The 26,056-nt window shown below is 37.3% G+C and overlaps 1 protein-coding gene across 2 annotated transcripts in view; it reads left to right on the top strand.

The window, feature by feature from the left end:
* Positions 1 to 26,056, top strand: part of LOC129361775 (glypican-5-like) — an 85,573-nt gene that overhangs the window by 29,413 nt on the left and 30,104 nt on the right. Inside the window, exons 4-6 of one of the 2 annotated variants that reach the window (XM_055032851.1) lie at positions 5,945 to 6,099; positions 7,069 to 7,125; positions 8,056 to 8,178. In XM_055032851.1, coding sequence (XP_054888826.1) covers positions 5,945 to 6,099; positions 7,069 to 7,125; positions 8,056 to 8,178 — 335 coding nt within the window. The remainder of the gene's footprint in view (positions 1 to 5,944; positions 6,100 to 7,068; positions 7,126 to 8,055; positions 8,179 to 26,056) is intronic. The other variant, XM_055032853.1, reaches the window with a different exon arrangement.

The raw sequence follows: 26,056 nt of genomic DNA, 5'->3' as shown, positions 1-26,056 counted from the left end.
TGTGATATACAGGCAGCTGCAGCGCTCTTTAATTAGCCTGACTTTATTTGAAGGAAGAGAGAAATAGGCGGTGCGTGGAGGACTGCTTGACAGAGACAGAGTGATGCAGACAGCATGATTTAGAAAGAATGACAGAGACTCTAAAAAGGCAGCATTGAAGAAATGTCAGAGAGAGACAGACGGGGATAAAGGGCCAGAGGATTGATGTTGCAAGCTGTCTACACTCCAATCTTGAAGGTTTTCCAACTAAGAATAGGCAATAAATATTTTTCTGATTAAGTGATCTGAGTCTGATTGAAGCATTTAGATGTTTGTTTTATAAAGTGGCCTACTGAATTTTGGAGTTTTTTTGTAGTTAATGCAGTACAATAAAATTCACTGTCCCATCTCTAGATTTTAATCATCCTGTAAAGTTAAATTCTGGGCTAATGTATTCATTTAAATTCCACCTATAGTATCTTTATTATTAAAAGGGAAGTTATCTTTTTTAGAACAGACAACCTTTGTGATTAAAAGCATCCCTATATCACCACATACAACTTTAAAATATATTATATTTAAAATGTGGTCATGTTATTGGAGTTGCACCCATCACAATCTGCAAAACTTTGATCTATAGGCATCATCATTTGGTTTCTCAGAGTTTTCATAAAGAATTAAAAGTAAAGTGATGCAAAAACAGCATTCAAAAGATTATTTTTGGTTTGTCTGCCCTAAGAATGTTTGTGTGTGTGCTGTGTGAGAGACAGCAATTGCTGTAAAATAATATTGTACCGATGTTCAAAAGAAAGATTGCATGTTGTTGGAGTTCACATTACAATGTTTTTAGCATCCAGGATTGGGATTACTAATTCTAAACACCAATTTCTCTGTTCATTTCCTTGCATCGTTATGTTACCTCTGAAATTTCCGATATGCTGGAAACATTTCCAAATCCAACATGTTTCATAACACAGAGGTTGAAAGGTCAAATGAATAAAACTGTCTCACTCTGTCACAGCCTGAATGAATCACAGACTTGTCTCACAATTATTGCTGAAAAAATTATTTACTTTTAAAACCTTTTACACCTTCTGTGTCCTCTGACTTCACTTTGATTATATTTTGAAAAGTGTTTTCTTTGGCAGGACATTGTGCTTGCTAATCAGAAAATAAAATTGGATTGTTGAGTTTCTTGCCAGGCACTGGCCAGGACTAATCTGCTTGATAATCGTCCCATTTTCGACAACTGCCAATTTCTTTATTCATCAATATAGTTTTTTTCATACATTTTTCTTTCTGTCATTTGGATGAGGGAAAAAAGTACAATGGTACATTATCATTGGTTTCCCACAGTGGCTGAATAAAGTCAACACTTAATTCCCACTTCTATGATTAACCTAAAAACATAACCTAACAGTGCTGCTGAGGAAGCAGATAAATTCTCATATTCCCCAAATGCACCCAAATTCTCCCTGATGCTCCAGAATTTCTGCTGGCAACTGTCCAGTCACATGTCTGCTTGTTTAACCTCAAAGCCTCCACCACAACACTGCTGCTCCTCCAAAATAAAGACAAAAGGTATTTCTCTGGCTTTATCCTTCCTACAGATAAAAGTTAATGTGACCAAAAGCTCCTGTGTTTGTGTCCTAAAGGAAAAAATCATGAATACTGTTTTTTTTTTCGATTCATCTACTTGCTAAACCAGCCCTGAAATGCTGGTGATTTGTTCAGTTTTAACTTAAAGGCAATACAAAGAAGTGGAAATAGTTACTTCATGGGACTTTTGACATCCTGCAATTAGGAGTGGAAATAATTTTTTGCACAATTACACAAATATAATAGCACACAGCAGTAAAAGCGCCACATATGAAGTGAAATTACAAGTTGTCATTGGGTTCTTGTTGGAAAATGTAATAAACAACAAACTGGCCAAAGCAAATATGGAAGAGAAATTCTAAGCTCTTATTTTCAAATGCCTGACTACTGGAGTTTCTTCCTTTTTTTCTTTTCTCGTATTTAGAAACAAAAGCAAAAATGAATACCAAATAAATCTATGAACTGCTGTTTATTTAGTTATCTTGTTCAGTATGCTTGCTTGTTCTTATAGAAAAATGTGTGCCAAATTACTGTCCATAAAGGCTTTGATCATTTCCACAAAAATGTTGCTGCTTTGCTTCTGCTTTTACGTTTTAGCTGTTAGTCACAAAACATGGCCTTCTGAAACCTGATGAAGCATTGATTTTTAATGCCATAAGAGAAGAACATTGATAAAACTCAAATTAACAGAGATTTGTTCATTTGAGTTGTAAATTAACAGTATCTGTGAGACATCACAGTATCTGTGAGACATTTAATAATCAAAGTTAAAATTTGATTGTTACCTTGATAAACAATCAGTGGTGCAACTTAGCATAATGTCTTTTACTTTATTTCAGAGAACACCTTTTTTTTCCCTGTACCCACACTTTTTTCCCCTCATCTGTTAATTTATTCACATTTAACTCAAACTATGAAGTGGATTATATAGATATTCTGTGACTGAAAAAAGCTCCACAAGAACCCCATCCCACAATGCCTGAGGTGACAGGGGGCTGAGAAAATTCCCTTGGCTTTACTGGGCAATCCCTTGATAAATAAACTGGAAGGAAAGACCACCGCTGCTATCTGTAAGCTAATACTCCTCTAGAGAAGGGATGGCCCAGGGCTTGGCCCAGATGAAGCTAATTGTCTTGCTGTGTTCTTTTTGCACTCTGTAGCCTTAGGAAGATTTATTCATAAAACACGCGCACACGCACGCACACACACCTACACACACACACACTACACATTTAGATCAGAATACAGGGGTACAATGTTTCATCTACTCATTTGCACTCCTTTAAATTTAGCATACATCATGCATATTATGTTGTCTTGCAAAATAGAAAACAAAGATGCAATCTGTCATGTATCTGCTGCAGACTGCAGTAAAAGTCGGGTTTCATTTGACAGCTCAAATGCACAGGAAATTCATGTCTTGTAATTCCCTAAAGAGCTAGCCTGCGGACTGCACACATCCCATCAATCTTCTCCCTCCATCAGTCTCAGTCCTTAAGCAATAATACAAGGAATGTTGTACAAAATAGTTGAAATTGGGACGGAATAAAAACAGCAAACTGGTGACCAAATACATGTACGCTGTACACAACGTAATTCAAATTGGAACTCTGAGCCCAGATATGATTTTTATTCTCACGTCATCATCAGCTTAGAAGATATTTGGCTCTGATTTAGTTTGTGTCATTATTCAGCATGTTGTGAGATTGTCCCACAAGATTCAATGGTCAGCAGCTCTGTCCTCAAAGGACATGTCTCAGTTTCTCAAGAGTATACTGTTTATTGTCCCTGCAAAGACTCTGCATGCTGTTTACTCAGTTCTCTGTTTAGTTAGCAAAAGAACAATTTGTACTATCATTATTGTTTTGAAATGAAGCACTTTCTCCAATCTTCTCTGGCTTGTTTAGAGGTCCTGTGATTTTGAACTTTTTCACTGAGGTATGCATGCAAAAATAATGGCGTAATATAAACAGAACTGAGAGCGACCTCCTTTGCGTGTTCATGTTTACCTTTTTGTCTTTTTTTAGAATAGCAAAGTGTCAGACAATGGAAGGTGAAAAATGGCATTGGTCTAAATGGAGGCCTAGACTAGTCTCATAAAAAGATTACATTCCTTGTTTTTTTTTTTCTTTTTACAACAAAAATAGTACCCTAGAACAAACACGTTTCTTGCTGAATTGAAATTACAACTTATTAGTATATATTTAAAATTAATGTAAATACAGCACTTGCATAAAATTGAATAGCAAATGTTGACATTGTATTCAATTTAAGATTTTACACATTGTTATGTGTCAATGTTTATTAACCTTATATTTTGCTTATTTTTTTTACATTTATGAATTATTTGTATGGTGCTTATAAGCATATTTGAATTTTTTTTTCTTTAAATTACTACATGTGCATTACGTGGAACTTCAAGAAGCATAAATACCCTGTTCTCATTTCCACATCTACTTTTTACATCTTATTATATAGACATTTTTTGCTGTTAAGGTTATTTTTTTACCCTCTCCTCCTCTGTGATCATTTGCCAAGCTAGACTTCATTGTGCATAATGTTTGTTAAAATATATGCTGCATACTCTCGATTAGCTTAATTATTTAAGGTAATATGCAGCATAAGAAAAGTACAAGCACAAAGAAAATCAGGGCTCATGCAAGGCACATTTTCTCTCTTCACATTACTTAGCCAAAACAGCTGCTGTACTCTTATTTCTTTTTCCAGGGACAATGAAATGTATATGTGTGTGGATATATCTTCTGTGTTTACATGTGTGGCTGTCTGCATGTGTGGCTGTGGGCTGCTCTACCACATGTGAGTGTGTTTTATGGTTCCAGAGGGAGTTAAGGTTAATGCAGTAAAACAACCTTCCTCGTGCCCAGTGTCTGCTTAAAGAGTGGATTTACTGTGCATGTAGTCAGGAAAAGGTTTAGAGCAAACGGCTACGGTGAAGGGTGAAGTTCTTTTCAGTGGTTTAGGTTGTTATGGTGTGAGTTCTAATTTCAAAACCACTGACTTTCACTGAGAGATGCAGTTGCTTTTATACAAGTTTTATTTGCATGCTACAAGAAACAATTAATCAGCAACACCTAGAAAGAAAGTGAATTTATACTGATATCCTAAACAATATATGAGCTCTTAAATATCCTGCTTTCTTTGATCAACTCTTATAGCTCATCAAGATTATTATTATTTTTTTTTTCCGCAATGTTGGAGTCAATTGTTTTGAGAAATACTGTCAACTTAAACTTCCAAAGAATAAAAAAGTAATGTGATCCACTGGTGGCAAGTGTGGTCTAAAAAATATCTCATGTCAGGAAGAACACTGAAGTAACCATATAATGATATAGCAAAATGGTAAGGAGGTATCATTATACATGTCCCTGGCGCATAGTGCCATTTTATAGCACAGTCAAGAAATTATGTTACCTTTAGTTTTCTATAAATATGCTGAATATATTAAAACTTAACACATGATAAAATTTACTTAATCTTTATTCAAGTTAAATCCTCATTTTTAGGACAGACCTGTTTTAATATATATAAAAAACATCTTGTTAAAAACAAAAGAAAGTCTGTACTGCTATTTAATAATTATTCTACTAAGTATTTATTCTACTAAAACTGTAGGTTCATCTAACAATTTGCAAAGATTGTGCTTATCAGAATTAATTAAACTGACTGGCATCATGACTGCTGTTTTTGTATGTTACAATATGAATTTCAAACCAGAGGTAAAAAAAAAAAGTATTGTGAAGTTCAGTTGGCTCTTACATGGTAGAATGACTCATCTCTGTAGATAAAGCAGTGCTGGCACTGATCATTTTAAGGACCTATTCAGTCAAGCATAGAAAAGCCATCACAATCTGTCTCTTTTGCTAATTGAAGATCACTTAACAACACTGCCTCAAGGCTTTTAAGCCAATGAGATGGCATTGATTTTAGTCCCTTTTTCTTCAAAGATCCTGCTTTCACCTTCCCTCTGCTGCAAGGTTTAATTGCTCACAGGAGATATTTGCTACCATTGCCAAATGTGCACATGTGCGCTTACCTCCATGATGTAGTGGAATGTTCTAAATTTACTGTCAGTCCTTCAGGCACTAAATCACTCATTGTAACTGTTTTTACTTCATCACACCTCTGTCTTTATGTACACCTTTGCATTTACTTTAGTTACTTATCTGACAACCAAAATAGCATTCTCTATCTGAGACAGACCCCAAATATCTCATAGTTCACTTGTTTTTAATACTTTCATATTTGTAGGTGTCAGTGAGGGATTTGCAAGCCACCCTGTAGCTTCACCCACACATTCATACATTCTCCTTGCTTAGCAGGTGTGTGTGCTGTGCTCTCTCCACAGGTGGACAAGGTGTGTGGCCTGTCTACACGGGAACCCCCAGGCATGTGGTCTGTGAGACCAGAGGTCACAACCTTAACTTCACCTTCTCCATCTACCTCCTCCGCCTCCCATATTTTACCAGAAGAGAGACTAGCAAGGTTTGCCCACTTAAAAAGGTAGGTAAAAGCTTTGAGTTAATGTGAAACAAACTTCAGAAATTCTTGACTATCTACTTTATGTCTATATTCACTCTACTGTTAGTCATAGATTAAGGGGTTGGATATCATTGATCCAAAACTATTACAGCTTCTGTCACTTCACACTGTTATCCAGTGTTTATTTGGAGTCAAACGCATACACACAGACAAAGTAACTGCTTTCCAGCACCACCCATACTCCCCACCTGGTTCCTGGAGCAACCATCGTGTGCCCACAGCAGCTGGTAGGCAGGCAGAGCCTTGGTAAGATTAATCTTGACAGACCACACAATTTCCTGTTTACCCAGACGACCACACCTCCAGCACTGCATGCCAGCCAGTGCCGCATTGGAAAGCACACACAGATGAACTAAAGCACTGTTGAGTGCTTGACCTCGTCCCACTCTGTGAATCGCTGCACTGATGCCAAGCCTAGCTGTCATGGCTGGCATGGCACTGCCACGGCCGTTCATAGCAACACAATCCAGTTCACCCGCTTGTTGCCAGCTCTGACCAGAGCTTGTGTGAGCCCTGAAGACTTCAAAGCCACAGCAGCAAAAGAAGAATAATGGTTGGAAAATGTGAAAGATGATAGAGCCTAGCATTTTTTTTTTGTACGAAGTAAATCAAAACATCCAGCAGTACTTTGTCTTAATTGTGCATTTCAACTGTTTGCACATGTGCTGATATTTGTTTGAGTGTATTTGGTGACTATAATATGAATTGTATTCCATTCTCTGTTTTATTTTCCTGTTATGTTGAATGAAATTGGTTATTAATTCATATTTGGTTTGACAAGTCTCTGCATGTGCATAAATAATCATTTTCTACCACAGTCAGTTCATCTTCCCTTCATCCCATCATGCCAACCTTTTTTTCTTGTTTATCTCTCCATGCCCCCTTTTCACCTCCCTGCATCCTCCTGCTTCCAATTCCCATTATTCCCAGTCCATTCCCTTTGAAGCCCTCCAAGATCAATAATCCTAATCTGAGAACACTCTCTCGGTAAGCATAAACTCAAGGCAATGTTTTTCCTGGTTTATTTATTCAATATTATGAGATACCTACAATAGAAGCAGTTTCTTTCAAAATAACTTTTTTCAGTTTGGTTACATTCTACAGATAAAAAGTTTTTGTTTTTGTTTTTTCATATCGTAAAGGATATGAGAAAAATGTATTATGCATTTCTTTACAGTAACCCTGAAACCCTTACATAACATTTAATGCAACCAATTGGCTTGAAAAGTTTGCTTGATTGTTAAAGAGTCCATCATGTGCAATTATAAACAAACACCATCAGGATCACACCATCAGGGTCTCAGAGTAGTGGAGAATAGAAACAAAAGCACTTTTTGTCAGTAAAATAATTAGAAAATGTTTTTATGCACTTCAGACTTTCCACTTGAAACATAAACTATAAAAAAATTGAAGGAAAATGACTTGAATTTTGAAACATTTCATATCTAAAACCATTTCATTGGCTGTCTTAGCATCTAACCCATCATTTTTGCTTCTCATTATGGGCTTAGACAAACTGAGTCAGGTCAAAACGTTCTGCCTTTGCTTTGCAAAAGATGACAGTAACTATATTGATAACATCTGTTGGCAGATCTGGTGAAGCACAACACAGTGCAACAAAAAAAATGTGCTGATGCAGTCACATTTAGAGGCTGTCCTTTCTGCCACTGTCAATATCATCACTAGTATTTATCACATGCATGCCTTGTCAGAAAAATATTAAACTAGTGTTTGCTGTTACTTCAACTATTCCAGAGCACAATGGCAGATATTGAGGTTCTTTGTGGTATAATCTTGCAGATGACTCTTTGTCAATTCTGTTTTTAAAATTTTAAGTTATTGTTACATAGGAATAATAATCATTATATGATAATATATTATTATTATTATTATATTGACTCTCCGTTTTTCCATCAGGGAGTTCTTAGGGCAACTGCAGCGCTATAAATCCTTCTTCAATGCATTGCCAGAGATGCTGTGTGAAGGGGAGTATATAGTGGACGACTCCACCTGCTGGGGCGGTGATGGTGTCGTAGAAAGGTAAGAGAAATCTTTTCAGGGTCTCCATTGTTTGCATCACTGATTAACTTGTGTTTTTCAGTGACAAAGCACAAACCTACTTTCTACGTTTGACACAAAAAATTAACATCACATGTGGTTTAACTTCTAATATATGATTTACTTTTCTTAAAAGTTAGATGCTTAATAGCTAGCTGTGACAATATTTTTTTTTTTCTATATCTTGATTTGAGAGCTCAGGGAGGAAGGTTTGAAAATTGTCAGGCTGAGAGTCAGTGTGACTGGCTGCTGTTAATCACTGTGCAAATAAGGAAGTTATTATTATCCATCTCCCTATTGACTGAATGCTGGCGGGACAAAAAGTCATAAGGCTCTGGTTTTCTTTGTGTTTGTGTCAGTGATTGAATTGTTTTCTGCTGAGATTTTTATTTTGTGCTGATTTATAGATATAGCCTTGGAACTGTTTTCCTGCTGATGGTTTTGGGTGCATCTCTAAGAGACCAGAGGGCTTGCTCAGTGTGTGGTTCTCCTGCCTCTCACTCAGCATATGAAGAAAATTATGCCAATTACTGAGCCAACACAAATCTGTAATTGATTCTGAATTCTGGATCAGTTTCTTAAACACTCTTGAAACTACCTCCACAGCTATGACAAGGTCTCGCTATCCAATTTTTAACAACCACAGTAACTTCAGTTCAATTGGTACTGCCAGAGCACACAGAAAAACATACAGATCCCATGGATTCATTTTTCCCTTGTGTGCGTGTTGTGTGCGTGTGTGTGACTTTATGATTTTTCCCTTGTTCAACATCCGGGTTTGGCCTGGCTTTACTTATGTACTTGGTAAGACAATGCGCTCAGCAAAGAGATGCACTGGATGTTGGTTTTTATTGTGTTTAGTGACTGGTTACAATTTCTCCTCTTTTCCCCTCATTCTCTTCCACTTAACAAGCATTGGATGTCTTGTTAAGATACCCAATGCATTGCAAAAGTATTAATGGCTCTTGGCCTTTTTTATCATTTCCTTTACTCTGGTGCCCCTGAATAATGTTGTTTTGCTTAGGTTTATGTGGTTTGTAAAACAGGTTTAGTGAGGTCATGAATAAAGTCTTGAAAAGTTTTAAAGATGATGTTAAGCTTTAAGACATCTCAATCTTTGGACAGCTCACAGAACATTGTTCAATCTTTCATTTGACAATGGAAATAATATCAACAAACAATCACAAATTTACCAAAACACGACTGTCTACTTAAATTAACAGCCCTGGCAAGAAGAACATTAGTCAGGGAAGTAATTATGTGACCTATGGGGGGAAAAAAAAGTATCCCAGTGGTGAAGTATGTTGGTGGCAAGAGTATGCTGTGAAGATGCATTTTCTTTGCATCTTCATAGCAAAGAAAAAGCATTGCTATGAAGATGCAATGCTTCTTCATAGCAATGAAGAATATACATGCAAAGTATATTTGCAAGGTATTTTGCACTTTGCAAATATACTTTTGCAAGGTGCTCTATTTGAACATACTACCAGTTAACTGGGCCCGTGGCAATATTTTAGTATATAGTGATTATTTCTGTTTTGGAAATTTATGATTTTAAAACCTATCAAGAAGGGAGAATGGAGCATCAACATTTATTTTTCAACTTCTGCAAAAGAGAAATACAGCAAGTTCCCTCCTTTGTCTTTTTGGACAACCACTTGTGAATTGAGTTTGTGTCATTTATTCCCAAGTGTGTTGGTTTTTCATTAACTGTACTACAGAGCTGTAACAGTGTGTTATCACACACTCCCTGCTGATTGCCAGGTCATTGCTTGTGGTGTCAAGTGTTTCTGGTTTGAATGAGAAAACAGTGCCCCACTGAGACATTTGGCAACACCCACGAGCCTTGCTCCTTCAGTTCCTCTCTTTCCCTGTATCTGACTCTGTTGGCATTCATGACAGAGAAAGGAGGACAGAGCAAGGCATGATAAAAGAGTCGTCATTTTGGTGCCGTGGTGCCCCCTTTGGGTTGGGGTGCCCCTGATGAGGCAAGTATGTTGGAGTGAAAGTGTGGAGGGGGGCCTTGTCAACATAAAGACCCATTGTGGAGTCAGTAGAGTGGGGCACAGTCCCGCTGTGGAGACCCCCAAAGCATGGAGGGGGAACAAAGGCCCTCCTATGAGTCTGCATGGGAAAGACTTGGACATCACTGCCATAACTTCTCCCACTGCTTGGACCTTTCTTGGGAAAGCAACATCAGAACAACAGTAATACAACCAAAAGTAGCAGTGATGTTGTGGAAAAACAAGAAACATATTAGGAAGATTTCAATGCAGCAGTGATTAACAAGAGCTCAGGGGAAACAGATCCAAAACAGAGATGCAAACAGAGAGGTGTGAGTCCACACCAGTGCTCCAATGACAAGCTGGTTTTCCCTAAGCAAGAGATGTATCAATCCACATGGGATCCATAAGCTTGTGAACAGCTGGGAGTTATTCACAAGGGCTCAGATGAGGAGCATGCATCCGCAGACAGACACACAATTTAAACTTCAAAGTACTTGAAAGACTTTTGAGGTTGAAATCCCCTTCTTCTCTTCATTCAACATTTGATGACAGAGTTGTGAACGGGGTGCCAGCAGCTGTAAAGGGTATCTCGACATCTGTTGACATCTCTCAACCTTTACACCATCGTAGGTTTTTTTTTTGTGTGTGAATTGCATGTTTTCAGGAAAATCAGGATCAAAATGATAATGATGATTTTTTTTTTTTTTATTTTTTATTATTTTTTTTTATTCTGTAGATTTTTGGAACAAATTATGACTTATAAATTGAGTGAGTTCCTACCTTTTTGAGGCACTTTGGTACTGACAGTGTTTATTTTTAACTAATCCTATAGATCTAAAAAAATTTGTCAGTTTTGTCAGTCCCGATTCAGCTTTGAAATACTATGCATGTCACTCTGGATGAGATGACATTTCACATAGTGCTTTTACGTAGCAACTGTGCAAAACTAACAGTTTTTACTGTATCCAAACAAGAGATGTTACTTTTGCAGTAACAGTAAGCAAACTAATTTAATTTTGTTTTCCATGTTAAACTATCAACTGATATGAAAAGGTTGAAAGTGAAATGCTCACTGAGTCCCCCCAATTAGCACTTGGTTACTCAAAAGTGATATACAAATAAAATTGGATTGATTTAATTGATTGATTGATAAGTATTACCAAAAGTATCTAATCAGAAAGATATCAATTTGAATTTTGCAGTCTTCTTTGGTATGTTGATGTGGAAAATGAGATAAATGCTCCCACACTATGGCACAACACAGCACTTGGCTGCTTGCCCCTCTCTGATACAAATGTACAGTCATCAGAGTATTTCTCCAGATAACAAGACTTACTTGAGTTGGATGTTTGAGGTGTACAGAGTGAAAAGAAATTGTGAAAGTGACGTCCCCTGAGGTGTTTCTGTCAGTGTTTTGAAAGGCAGAATGTTTTCCAAAGCACATGATCCTTCACCGGGTTCATGTTAAGGTTGAAGATTTACTGCAGAATCCCAAAGAGTTTGTTCATATTTGCTGTGAGCGCATGGGACCCCAACCTTTTGGACCTGCAGCCTTGTTGTGGTTAAATCTCACCTCTTCGTTTGGGACAGACTGAAAAAACATGGGAGTGGAAGAGACCCCCGGCTCATCTGCTGATTTGATTGAAGACAAAGATACAGAGTGAAAAACTACCTTTGACTGTGGTTAAAGATAAATCATTAGAAGTATGACAGGAAGGCTCAGGATCAAGAGAAGACAAAGTTGGCTTTGGTTGTTCCTGAGCTGATTATATTGAAGAATGTGTTAGTATTATCCAGACTACCATTTCCCTTCCTGCTTTCCTGGGTGTCACACTCCTGGGGGATATTTTAACACTCGCATAAAAAAGTCAGACAGGTGACGGGATCCGACACTCAGTCTTTTCACAGTTTTAAATTGCCGTCATTCAATTTCTCCAGACCTGCTGTGTCTGCACTGAAGCTGCTTGCCTCCTCTTTCTCTCCCATTCTCGGTGTTCGTTGAAACACACCAGCTTCGAGTGAGGCCAGCTGATCTAACATCAGGCTCTAACAATACCGATTATGATGAGTAGAATGGTTTAACCCCCCCACATACACACCTCTCTACCTCTTCTCCTTCTCCTTGTTCCTGTTCAGTATTCTCAATAGTTTATCACAAGCAAACAAACAGTCTTCATCATAACAATAGTCCAAATAGCAAGTAGAGACAAAACTCTTCCTTCAAACTACACAATTTCTCAGTTTCAATAACTTTTTAAAAGGAGAGTCAAAACAAAATTTGCAACAGAGTTTTTCCAATGACCTGCTATCTTAGAAATTGGTGGAGTTCTAAAATACCGTAGATTACATTCCTCTGAGTATTTTGATCTGTGAGGGGGAATCATTTATTACACAAATTAGCAAGTGGTTATTTTAATGTTTTTCTTTTTCTTTTTTAATGTTTGTGTATAATGTGAGACTGATATTTAGAGTTATTTGACACTTCAACCATGTAGAATTTTAATTTATTCTAAGATTGCTTTGTACATTCTGGTGTGTTGCACATATGTGATCTTCAGAACACATGAAAAAAGTAATAACTCAGCACTCCTCTTTGGGGTTGAGTCCAAAGACTTGAGATTAAGACAAAGAGATGGTCCACAGACAATACAGCACTGCAAGTGCTTCTGAATGCCTTGCATTTTTATAAGGTTATGGCAGTCCATTTGTTTATCATTTCAACATCTGGAATCTATTTCGCTCATTGTGTGGAGAAGCAGGAAGAACGGTGCGCTGGGCACCCCTCACACTCCACTCCCTTCTGTTCTGTCAAGTCATACGTTTTGTCTCCCCCGGCTTTTCTATCAGTCTCCTCAGTCTCTTGGGTTGAAAGGAGCTTAGTTAAAAATTTTGAGAATTCATCAAAACGGCTTGCATAAGTTGAAAGGATAATAAATTAGTGTATATTTGAGGGAGAAAAAACATTTAGCACTCAAAATGTTAAGAGGGTTTTTCTTGTATTTTGAAACATTAAATGTCTGCTCGGTCAGAAAGGTCAGATAGATACTTGAGCAAAAAACAAAACAAAAAAACACTGAATTGGAACAAGGAGCAGCTGACATGATATGTCACATTTTAGGACAGAAGCCAACTCCTTTTTGTTTAATTTTATGATTATCCTCTTCAGTATTTTTTCTCTGTCCTTTCTAAATTTCTCCGAGACTTGTTTTTGGATTAGAGTTTGTGGCCAGTTCCTTTCCCATAACCCTGCACAAGAGTTTAGGGCCTCAATTTAACCCTCTAAATTGGACTCTTGGACTGTGTGTGTGAGTGTGTGTGTGTGCCTGCGTGTGTGTGCCGGTGTGTGAGTCTGTGTAATTGAAGAACGGGGAAAATAGCAGTGATCACATTTCAGTCTTTGACTTATTTATTTTCAGTGCTAACATGTTTGGACTGTGAGTTTGGATTTATGACATTTATAAATGGTAAAAAATGATTGCAAAAGATGTGTTTGTGTTGTTGATGTGCAACGTGCCCCATTATGCACTCCTATGCAAATGTGTTACTTGTCACGTTTCTCTCAGTAATGAGTGTTTTGTGTATTTCAGTTTCCCTGTGTTTATGCCTTTCTGCACATTTTTGTGAGGTTGCCTTCTAGCTCATTTTATTCTCATCATCTCATTTGTGCAAGCAAAAGGTTTCCAACTTCTCCTATAATGTTGTGTCCTTAGACGGTGGAGTGGGTTGAGCTCATATAATTAAAGTGCCACAATAGACTGGCATGTTTTATGACAGCAGTTTATATTGGAAAAGGTAAACTTGACTCACCAATCGCTGCCCACTGGAAAGACATCAAACTCAAATTGGAAGAGGAGGATGGGAAGTTGAGCAATTGGGAACAGGAGGGATAATAAAAGTGTCAATCAAACAAGAAAAGCTGATTTAAAATCTGGAAAAGATGAGAGATGTATGTCTGCGGCAGCGGAAAGTAGTAGTTTTAAAAGAGTTATCTTTCTTTGTGGTTTTATGCCTCGATGATCCTATTTGAAGTCTTTTAGCTTTGGTGGCCAGCCAGTGGTAGTCTGTATATCAATGTTCTCTGGGTATGAGAGGTGTGCATTAGCCTTCTAAACATTTCTGTTCACTGTTACGTATTCTGTCAATAAACTAAGAGTAACACTTCCATATGCGCCCCACTTAATATCGGGGCTGATAATGTGCAGAGTTTTAAGCTACATTGTCAGTGGGTGAAAATATTTGATGAACCACCACAGCTATGTGGTGAAGTGATTGCTGGTTCTTGGCCCATGGTGCTTGTCATGAATTAAAACTGTCTCTGCATGTCTGGTCTCTTAATTGATGTTTTAAGTGTTTCAGTTTGTTCACTGGCTTTACATCTATGTATCATAAAATGATACTGTAATCATTACTTAAAAAAACATGAAAGTCATTGCACTTCTATAAGTAGAAAAATGCCCTTTGTTCAAAGAGAAAGCCTTGAGAGCAATTTGCATGTTTGACTCTTGTCAAATCATTCTAACATACAGTTGGCTTTTTGTTGAGCGAAGTAAACATCTAAATAATTTAATGTTTTGATGTCCAGATCTAGATCTCTTATTATTGACCCAAATATCTATGACAATTTCTTGGCTCTGCCTGTAATCTCTGTACAAATTACATCAGTATCTGCCTTAAAGACTGAGTTTTTCTTATGTATATCAAGTATTTTTTCTCTGTCCTTTCTAATTTATCAGTGGCATACATCTGACCACCTTTTTGACAATTCTCTGGAGGCAATCCTGTTCTGCAGAAGCCTGGTAAAGAACCATTCATTGGATTCAGCAGTGTTGAACCAGGGAAACATTCAAAGTATGCAGGACACCGACCCTTGAGATCTGACTTTGTACAGTCACTCACACAGTGTGAACACTTCTAATTTACAAATCTCTGCTCCAACTTTATTTTAGGAGCCTGCATTCCTTTTCTTGATGGATACAGTGAATGAAAATGAGTTGTGATTTAGAGTTGACAGATTTTTGACCCAAAAGCTGTTGAATATCAAGGGATGCAGTGTTTACATACACTTTGGAATTTGAGGCTAATGGTGATCTCTGGCCAAGGTTCTTGTGTGCTTTTAGTGTAAATGTGTATATAAGGTTAAACGTTCACTGTGTGGTATTTATCAATAAAGTGAGAATCTTAACAGGCGGGTGGTTAGGGTCAAGCTGAAGTTTTAAGTTCAAGTCCAAGTTTTTACACAACCCACAGGAAAAGAATGTGAGTTTTAAAATGAAAATGAGTGACAGGCATGGGAGGGGAGAAGAAAAGCCAACAACTCAACTTCTGTCGAAATAACAAAAAGTACAGTGCTACCGTGTAGGCAGTTTTATGTGTGCGTGTGTATGCGTGTGTGTGGGATCTGTGTTTAACGTGTGGACTTGGTAACCTGAAACCACGGGGAAAACGTTCCTTGAATTCCGGGTGGGTTTTGGTATCATGCCTTGCTTAATGGAGCCCCCCTGAGTGGTGCTGGGAATGTTGCCTCTGCTAAGGGTGCAAAATGAAGAGAAAGTCCTGCCTTATTTATGCATAGTTGACCTGCAGTCAAACAGAGAAATATAATAAAGATACGGAACAATTTAGTTCTACAATTACTGTTGTTCCTTAATCAAACAAAGGTACTACAAGCCAAATTAAAGCTTTGCAGTAAAACCTTAGCAAGCCAACAGCCTAAATAGTTTTTACATTGTGAGAAATAGTTTACATTTTCATAATTAAAGCCAGTATTGTCTGGTTGTGGGTAAGTTATTACACATGCAAGCTCTAAATTTCTACTGGATTTGATTCAAACATGGCTGCCAGATTCTACTAAACTCTGTGGGTGCGGACTTGGATCATTCTAGAAAAGAAGCACCTTCATTTATTTCTGCTGTGGCTCAATTTCTGGCCCATGTTTCAGGCCTTGGTCCAAACAGTTTTGCCATGCAATCATCATTAACTTTGTTACCAAGTAAAAAAAAAAAAAAAAAAAAAAGATAAACATTCCACAGTTTGCAAATGTTTGGAAGATGGGTAAACTAACACTGTAACAAAGTATGTAGACAAAACAAGAGAATAGTCTGTTCTATCTAAAGTATGATGACATGAAAACAAATAAAAATTTGAATATGTGTTCCCAGATGAGACTCATTTGCCAGCTTAAAAGTTAATTTCAAACATAGCAACTATTTGAAACTAATAGTAAATATTAAAAATATATTTCATACAGTCCTCATTTCTGTATCTAAATTTTTTATTGGCCTAACGTAATATTTTACTTTTAAATACTGTGTTCCAATTATCTGTAAGAGGAAAATTATTATAATTAATATAAATAAAGCCTGAAAAGCATCCATCTGTTTTTAATTCATCCCTCTATCTCTATACTGTTTTTCACTTCACTGGTACGTCTTCATCCCTTGGGGGGCATCACACAAGGCACTGGAGCAGAGTTCCTTAGGGTATATCTATTCTAGGGTGCATCTAAAGTTTTCTTATTTAAAGAAATGTTATTAACAATATGCTAAATCCTTATGTCAGAGTAAATTTGGAAAAGTCCAAGTTAGGAGGAACAGAAAATACTGATGTAAAAACTAAGACAAAAGTCATTATCTGCCTTCATCTTTACTAGTGATGTGTTGTTTGAGAAAGGTAACTCATGAAAGAAGTTGATTATATTTCATTATTGATGAGACAAGTTATATTTTATACATTGTAATAAATCACTCAGTTGGTGAAGAACCAATTGCCTTAACCTGGAATTTTCAAATTCATCTCATTGGCTACCTTATGGTCATTTGTTCAATTTTCCAACCTGTTCTGGATTGACAGATATGTCTGCTAATGGCAAGCATGATAGCTATGACTGGAATTTCCGCCAAGAAGGCCATTTTGTCCACATGTTTATCAATCCTACCATCTGCTTGCCTAAATTTGCATAACAAATCTCCAACCTTTGTCCTTCTTCTCTTCACCTTGTCTCTCTTCTCCACTTTGATTCCAGGTTTGTAGTACATCATGCGATATATGTTATTGTGGTGTAGGGTGGCTGCAGTTAAAGCAGACTCCTAATCCGTCTATGTGCAATGTGCTCTCAAATGTTCATCTCATTGAGTGTCAGGGGACCATCTGTGGTTATGTGTCTGTGAAGTAATTTCTCTTATGCATGATAAGTGTGCTCTGAGGCTGGTCTGTCTTGTGAATTTGTCTGCATGAGTTTAGGGTAAAGGACAAGTGTGAGAAGTACTTCCATGTGCCCCTACCTCCTTGCAGCAGCAGACCTTGAACTCTAGTTTCCTCACTCAACACCCTCACAGAGCCTCTGTCCTATGTATGTGGGTTGAATAAACATGTAAACTAGAATACAATGTGCTCTCATCTTAAAACAGGTCAACATGTTTTGACTACTTTTTGCCAGTTTACTATAAAAAAATGTCAACCTTTAGCATTAGCTCATGTTATTTTGATCAGTTAACATAAGCAGACAAGCAAACAGGTGGTTGCACCACACCAGAAGATCACAGTCCACTCCACCCGGCTGTGCTCTCGGGCATAGTTTACTCTGCTGGCTCTGCCCCTGCCTGCCCTTGTCTGCCGTCCAAACACCAACTGTCCCTCTGTCTCCCCCCAGACCTCTAACCTCAGTTATCCATGCCCTTCTCGGCATGTAGGCATGTGGCTTGAGGAGAGATTCAGTTTTAGGGTTTAATATCTGTTTCTCTTCCAGTCTTCCTTCAATCCTTCCTTCTTCCCTTGCTTCCTTCTTTCTTTCCGTCAACCTACATCCAGCTGTTCTTTTTATGTTCACCCATATTGCCACTTAGTGGCAGTATTTTATCACTGCAATTGGTATTTCACAACCAATTTAATATGATCAAATGCAAAGAATATTTTGATTTAGACTAGCAACTATAGTTAGCAGTGTTCTTGGTTCAGTATTTCACAGGTCAAACAGTCATTGAATGCCTATTTTTTCAGTCCATCCATCCATCAATTCATTCTACTTGCAGGCCAGATCATGGATCCTCCCCTTCTTCTCCATGGGGTTTTGGGTCTGCTCCCAGAAAGGTGCGGCCAGAAAATCTGAATAATTAAGATATAAAACAGTATGGAACAAAAGATTAGAAATACAATTATTTAATGATAATTGCATTCATTCTCACAAAAAGGCCTGAAGTTGAAAATAAATTATTAAAAGTTAATTACTAAATATGGCTCAGATCAAGCACATATTCTAAAAAAAAGATTAGGTTCATATGTTTCTGATGGTTCGTTTTTATCTAAATGGATGGAAGTCTTATTACTAGTCCCTTTTTCAAGTAAGTCCTCCATTTATGACAAAATTCATCTCATTTGTTATAAATTTTTGTAAGTGCATGCATTGGGTTTTACATTTGTGTTCCTTAAGTCTAACAGTTTAGCTATTTTCTTTAGAGGTCTATGTGGTCTGCTGTCCCAGACTGCAGCATGTCTGCTGGTACATTAATGCAGGCGACACAGAGGTGGGGAGAAGTTACACCCAGCCACAAACACGGTTAGGGCAGCCAGGCCTGGAAAAGTCCTCAAAGCAAACCACGGACCAATTACAGTTTTAATCGATCTCATTTCCATCACAGACTATTAGAACTTTAAACATGCTGTGACCATATTTTATGTTTCCACAACTCTGCCACTAACACTACAGGAAAATGTTTACAAATTTCTTTTTATAATTTGTTTAACTTTCATGTCCCCAGTGAGTCATAAATTTGTAGTTGTGGGAAGGGAGAATGGTTGGTTCCCTCACTTAGCTGCAAATAAAACTTGTCAGTTTCAATGTCTTTGGTTTAGATTAGATTTTCAATGACCATGGAGCTGCAATTCACAACAAACTGAGAAACTCAGTTTGTCAACAGAATGTCAACAGACTATAACTGGTTTTATTCAGATAGAAACTCTATGAAAAGATAGTTTTATATTTTACTTGAATATCAGTGTTTAATGTACGTAAGGAAAGCCTCGGATAGAGCTGTGCATCCTCCGGAAAAAACACTTTTCCATTGTTCAGCAGGTTATTGTCATCATTACAATAAAATAAAATATGTTACAGTTGCATAAACTATCTCTGTCAAGTGATCTTGCTTTAATTTTAACCATTGCTTTTATATGACGAATATAGTGGGCTTTTAATGCATAGCACTCACCACATGGAGGCAGTATAACCACTTGAATGTGTTTTTTTTAGACTAACACTTCTATCAGTGTCAACAGCGTTGTTGCTATGACTGACTAAATGAGTAAAGGCTTAACATATTCACTATAAACTGTGAGACAACAAAACCTAGTCCTTTTAGTACATTTTATTTATTAGCATCTTCAAGAACACTCAAGAGACATGTTAGTATTAAAATGATCCAAAATCAAGTGCAATACAAAGGCACATAAAAAGTATCAAAATATGTAGAAATAAAATCTAAAAAGAGTGCAAGCAGATATGTTTTCACATGTCAGGTGAAAAGTGCTTCCAGAGGCAAGGAGCAGAATGACTGAAAGATCATTCCACCACAGTAACCAGGAGGAAAGACAAGAACAGTAAGATAAATAAACCTAAGGCATCAGAATGATGCTGAACAACCTATGAATTACATAATCATTGACTTAAAAGTGAAAAACAGGATTTAAACATAAAATGTAACGATTACCAATGATGCTGTTAAAGAGATGTGCTTAACAGACAGAGTTCAGTATGTCATAATGAATTTTATAAATCATATGGGGAGAAAACTACAGAGTGTTTAAAATCATTGCAGTTCTCGCATGAACTAACTCTAACAATATTGCCTTTTCAGTGTCAGATCGTCTTATTTATAAGCAGCTAATATAGATGGTAAGACATAGGTAGGTAGACCAGCTTCCTTACAAAAACCACAGAAAAATCTCTTAATTAGACATTCATAGCTACTCAAATAGAAACTACAGCTTAAATAACCAGTCATGCCACTTTCTTTTAGCTGACAGTGTTTATACTGAATATATCAGAGGGGTTGCCCACTTAAAAGAGACTGTTCAAGCAAAAAATAAAGTAAATGAAAACTTACTTGGGAGGCAACTGATAGTTAACTTTTCTCATAGCCCTGCTCAGAAGGAGTTGAATTAGATGAGTTGTGTATGCCCAGAGATATATTCCTTAAACCAGAAGTGAGAAGTGAGAGAAACAGGAGGATAAGAAAAAAAAGAAGAAGCAGACATTGTCGTAGTGGATAAACAACAGAGGAAAGCCGTTGTGGTAGATGTAGCAGTACCAAGTCTTGTCTACCACACCAGACAAGACCCAAGGTGTAGGTTGTGCAAGGAGGCCCCTGAGACAGTCCAGCACATCACAGCAGGGTGCAAGATACTGGCAGGGAAAGCGTACATGGAGCGACATAACCAAGTGGCAGGCATAGTGTACAGAAACATCTGTGCAGAATATGGACTGGAAACCCCGAGATCAAAGTGGGAAACACCCCCAAAGGTGGTGGAGAACGCCAGAGCTAAGATCCTGTGGGACTTCCAGATCCAGACAGACAAAATGGTAATGGCGAACCAACCAGACATTGTCGTAGTGGATAAACATCAGAGGAAAGCCATTGTGGTAGATGTAGCAATACCAAGTGATTGCAACATCAGGAAAAAGGAGCACGAGAAACTGGAGAAACCAGGGCCTCAGGGAAGAACTGGAGAGGGCCTGGAAGGTGAAGACCACAGTGGTGCCTGTGGTCATCGGGGCCCTCGGGGCAGTAACCCCCAAACTGGAGCAGTGGCTACAACAGATCCCAGGAACAACATCAGACATCTCAGTCCAGAAATGTGCAGTCCTTGGCACAGCCAAGATACTGCGCAGAACCCTCAAGCTCCCAGGCCTCTAGTAGAGGACCCGAGCTCAGAGGATAAGAACCGGGTGAGAAGGGAATTTTATATATATATATATATATATATATATATATATATATATATATATATATATATATATATATATATATATATATATATATATATATTTGCCAAGAGCAAGTCACTATGTTTATGTGCAAATGAATTTGCTACTTTGCAGTTGCTACAATTGTTAGATGAATCGATACATGTTCATTAGCCTAGAGTATTGAAGAAATGAGATGCTCTGTTGAATGCAGGCTTGTAATGGGGTAATGATGAGCCAGGCTAAATATTATCTCACCTAGCCTGCAGATAGACATGAGAAAAAGAATAGAGACCAAACACCTCTCAGGAACAAGGTCATTATAACACATGGTGCTAGCAGGATGTAGACAGCTGTAAATATGTGCAAATATTTTGGAGTGTCTAGCTACATGCTTAACTAGTTCCCTTTTACTTTTCAGACTCAGTGTGTTCACTGTTCTCAGTTTTTGTTCCAGCTTTCCAAATATCTTGGTTTGGCCCAGGTCACAGTGGTCTTCAGCACATTCCAAGGAAGGACAAGACAAGGGCTAAATTAAAAACAAAAAAGTTTTTGTTTGGATAACTTACACCAGGGCTTGTGTGTTTCCACAAGCAATGGCTAGGGGATATAATAAATATTATTTGTTAGGCTTTCTGGATGCAGGATGTGTGACCTTGGTCACCAGCAGATCCTTCAAATGTTCCCCTGCAAATCTGTCTGTAATCAGTTTTTTCCTTAACCAATTTTGCCATAAGTTCACTGGACAGCTCATCTTTGAAGAGCATTTCATTTTGTTATTAGATGTAGGCCACATCACCACAAGACCATGGTCTGCTGTAAAGGAAGGGACTGGGGTCAGCTTTCATTTCCATCTACCAAGAAAACACACCCAGCCAACAACTACCACAGCACATGGCTGATTATACAGGAAAAAAAGAGACAGGCAACCATTCACAATGCCTTTTTGCAACACATGGAATTCTGTTCATATAAAATTAAAGGATGAATTTGTACACTTTCTCACATAAGTACTTAGTATTTATTCCCCTAAAAATCACATTTTACAATCATAATCTAGAATGTAGTTTTGTGATAGACCACAAAATTACATTCAAGAGTAGTTTTCCTTAATCTTATTTTTAAGATTAAGGAAAATTAACAATGCTTTTAAGATTATTTTTAAAATAAGAAATCAAAAAAAATAAAAATTGTGAAAGAAATCGGAGTATAAACCTGAAAATGACTGTTTACAGATACTCCCATGCTGTTTGACTAATCAACTATTTTGCATAGCAGAACTGTTAAAATAGTCACCCTCTTAAACTGCTAATAGAAAGACAAATAACCTAGAAAGATTTGTAGCTATTCTTACAACCAACAGTATTTTGCAAAGCATTGGTTCTTTATATGATGCTTTACATAAAATCTGACATAAATGATTGACCATGTAAATTAAAATCTTACATAGTGAGACTAATGGATGTAATATCCCCCCAGCTCCCTATCGCCAGTCCTTGTGCAAAAGTAAATGTTTAAGAAAATCAAGAAGTACCTGACTTGACCTAATAAAAGGCCAGGCACAGGCAATTGATGGCTTTAAAATCATCTAGAAAGTAGAGCATGAAAGGGAGCATTTTGTAAGCACAGTTACAGCTTTTATTGCACTGCCGAGACCACACTTTTATTGTGTGTGAGACATTAGTAATTTGAGCTGTAAGACCTTAAGCCATATAGCTGTTGCAGTGCAACCATTCAATAAAACAGCCTAGTTTTGCTCAAATCAACCTGGGAACCCTTCTGAAGGAGTAAACTCAAGCCTACAGTGGAAAAAAAAAACAATATCTAATCTGTAGTAACAGATCAGGCTTGAGACTTTGGCAAATGGCAAAGAGCAAAATCTTTATTTCAGTCGTTTGCAAACGGAAAACACACAGTAACCACAATACAACAGCTGTACCTACAATGAGTTCTGATTTGGAGCTGCAAGCTCTCACAATATATAGGACTCTCTATACAATGTGGTCACTCACTGGCCCAGAGTCAGTCGAACAGGTTAATGCACCGTCACTCTTAACAGGGTATAGAGAGAATGCAACATCCTTTCTTAGGGTAAGTTAATTGTTCAGATAATAAACATCTTTATTCAAAAATAGGTGCACATCCAAAAATCAGGTTTACTAATGGAACAATTTTGCATAACAAGAACATTATCAGACTTTGTACGTTCACTCAGCACATAGCCTTAGCTTGTGACATTTTAATGGAGGAATTAGTTAAGCCTTACGGTTTATTCCATCTTACTACAATTACCTAACCTGTTTATTGTCATCTGTTAAGAAACACTGACGCCTGATTTTAGTTACTGACAACCTACTGAAACTTTTCCAAGGAGAGGTCAAAAGAAAACCTAACTGATTCTTTTGACCTACATGGTTTAACAGACTAAACAATACTAATGTTAAATGACTAAAGAATTCAAATAAAATTCTTAAAATAAATAATAACACAATTTTTACTTCACACTACCACAAAGCCTTAAACACCTATATCTCATTGAGAAATATTTCAGATAGACACGGCACCAGCTCCACACACACGATTTGCCTCAGGTATAGTTCAGGAAGTTAACATTATAGGTCTGCTAATGTAATTATGGACAAATATGCTTGTTCTCAACTAAAATGATGCAACCTGGAGTTGAGAGTAAAAAAAAAGAAAAAGCCTTTCAATTGCTCAACAACCAACATTAAATGATTTGTGAAAAATAATCTTAATAGATTCAATATAAACACAGTGTAGCTAATCTTATATAGCTTTGATGGTTATGTTTTATCTGATCCTCCTTTATATTTACACACTTGTATATAGAGATATTGCAAAAGACCAAAAAAACAGACATCTGTCAAAGCAATGTTGATCCAGGGAGTTAAAAATCAAAAAGTTTTGAAGCCACTTGAAATGCTTGGAATTCTAGATTTCCTTAAAAGAAATAGTGTTGGCTGAGCAATGGTTGAATTATTACAAATGACAAGATTTCTGAGTTTTGAGTTTCTCACCAGAGCCTGATTAGTCATGCAGACACTCCCCATCACAAGAAGGGGTTAGTCAGAATGAAATCATCAAAACAAATTCCAAGCAACCTCTCAACAGAAAATATTATATCGCTTAATTCTGCAGCTATCTTTTCCGATGACATTTGTTGTTGCCAAGATGTTTTCTTTTCCTGTACTGATCTTCATATTTCTATCTCTGCTGGACTCTTCCCACACATCTGAGCAATCACATCATGAAACACATGACAGGAGGCTCTCTGGACTTCCAGCTAAGACCACAGCATCACATGTCAGCCTTAACTTACCTATTCATTAGATTAACTTTAGGTTCCCTGAAGTTCAGCAAAGCAGAGGTTTTGTTGATACCAGTCAGCTGGAAGTGAAGACAAAACATTTATCAAGATAATTTTCTTTTTTACAACATAGGGGTGAATCTTAGAAGAAGACTTTCAAACCTGATGAAATCAGAAGTTGTTGGGAATACAAAAATTAAAGAATTAAATTGATGGCATATGGCCTGTAACCTTTCACCTTACACAGAGCATGCCAAGGACAACGACAGCTTCAAAAGAGGTGATAAAGTCAGTAAAGAAAAAAAAAAATGGTCCTTTGAACTTCGAACCAAAGGATTGACTTGGAGAGATCATCTTGGAGCTAAAATAAAAGGAGTGGAGTGCAGAATGGGTGAGAGAAAAAGAGCAGTGAATAAAAAGGAGACTGCTTAAGCTTAACTGCCCTGCAGATGACCCCTTCATTTTTGCTTGAAGTTTCTTCTTGCACATTTTGTGATCCAAGTATTTCCTCTTTAATATTGGTGCCTTTGAAGTATAGCATGCTGTATTGCTTACTGCCAGGAGTTCAGACAGCTTCAATAAGAGCAACCAAAATGTTCTCTTTCCTTTCTTTTTTTTTCTTTTTAGCTTGATGTTTGAAATATTTATTTTTCATGAGAGCAAATCTACAATTCTAGAGGTTATGGAAGGTCTCAGTGTCATGTGTACGTGTTTATGGGGCACAGTACTCTGGCAGAGTGTTTGTATATGTTCAGACATATTTATATTCACTGTAATTGGCAGCATGTTCTCATAGGTTACATTGATTAAATGTTTGTAAAGTGGCTTTCACCAGTTCCTTTAGTGTTTGTACTACAGCAAAAGACTCCTAGGCTCACAGTGTGTGAGAACAGTCTGGCCTTTCAGAACAAAACCTCTCGTTCAGACTATTTCAACATGTCCAAGCCCAGCTCGTAAAGTTAGCTGGCTACAGACATCCAATAGACCCCTCCCTTGCTTTCCCTGCTGGACTCACTTGTGACTTCAGGCTTTCCTCTTAAAAGGGCACGGAGAAATAGCGGTATTGCAGCTTTTCCAGTGTTCCATGGTTTTAATGATGCAGATGGCAACACTTACTAAATACAGGTTGTTCTTTATTAAGCACTATACACAAAATTATGTTGTGATTATAACAATTCTATTAATAATAACAATAATAATAATTATCATTATTACTTTTTTCTATGTTTTAATACCTGAATTTATTACCAAATTGAATGACATAATTTTACCATATATGCAAACATAACATGATTCATTGACATGATGCTGGCTCCACCCCAAGCGGAATTAGAGGAAACCTCCAACAAACAGTGTTGTAATGTGTTACCAGATACATTTGAGTCATTTCTGCTTTATCAACTAACACTGAGGCAAAGACATCAAGTCTGTAAAGTCATTTACATGGAAACAACTGAGAAATCTACCTAAAAGCAGCAGGAGGAAGAATGATGAGTGGCACAAAGTCTTGTTTGATGCCAATATGAAAGCTGTGCCGGACGCATTTTTTCACAAGCTGGTGAGTAATAACTT

The sequence above is a fragment of the Poeciliopsis prolifica genome, unplaced genomic scaffold, assembly GCF_027474105.1.
Source record: "Poeciliopsis prolifica strain line A6 unplaced genomic scaffold, Auburn_PproV2 SCAFFOLD008, whole genome shotgun sequence".
Classification (NCBI taxonomy): domain Eukaryota; kingdom Metazoa; phylum Chordata; class Actinopteri; order Cyprinodontiformes; family Poeciliidae; genus Poeciliopsis; species Poeciliopsis prolifica.
The sequence above is the reverse complement of the archived record's forward strand: the minus strand, read 5'-3'. Positions and strand labels throughout refer to the sequence as shown.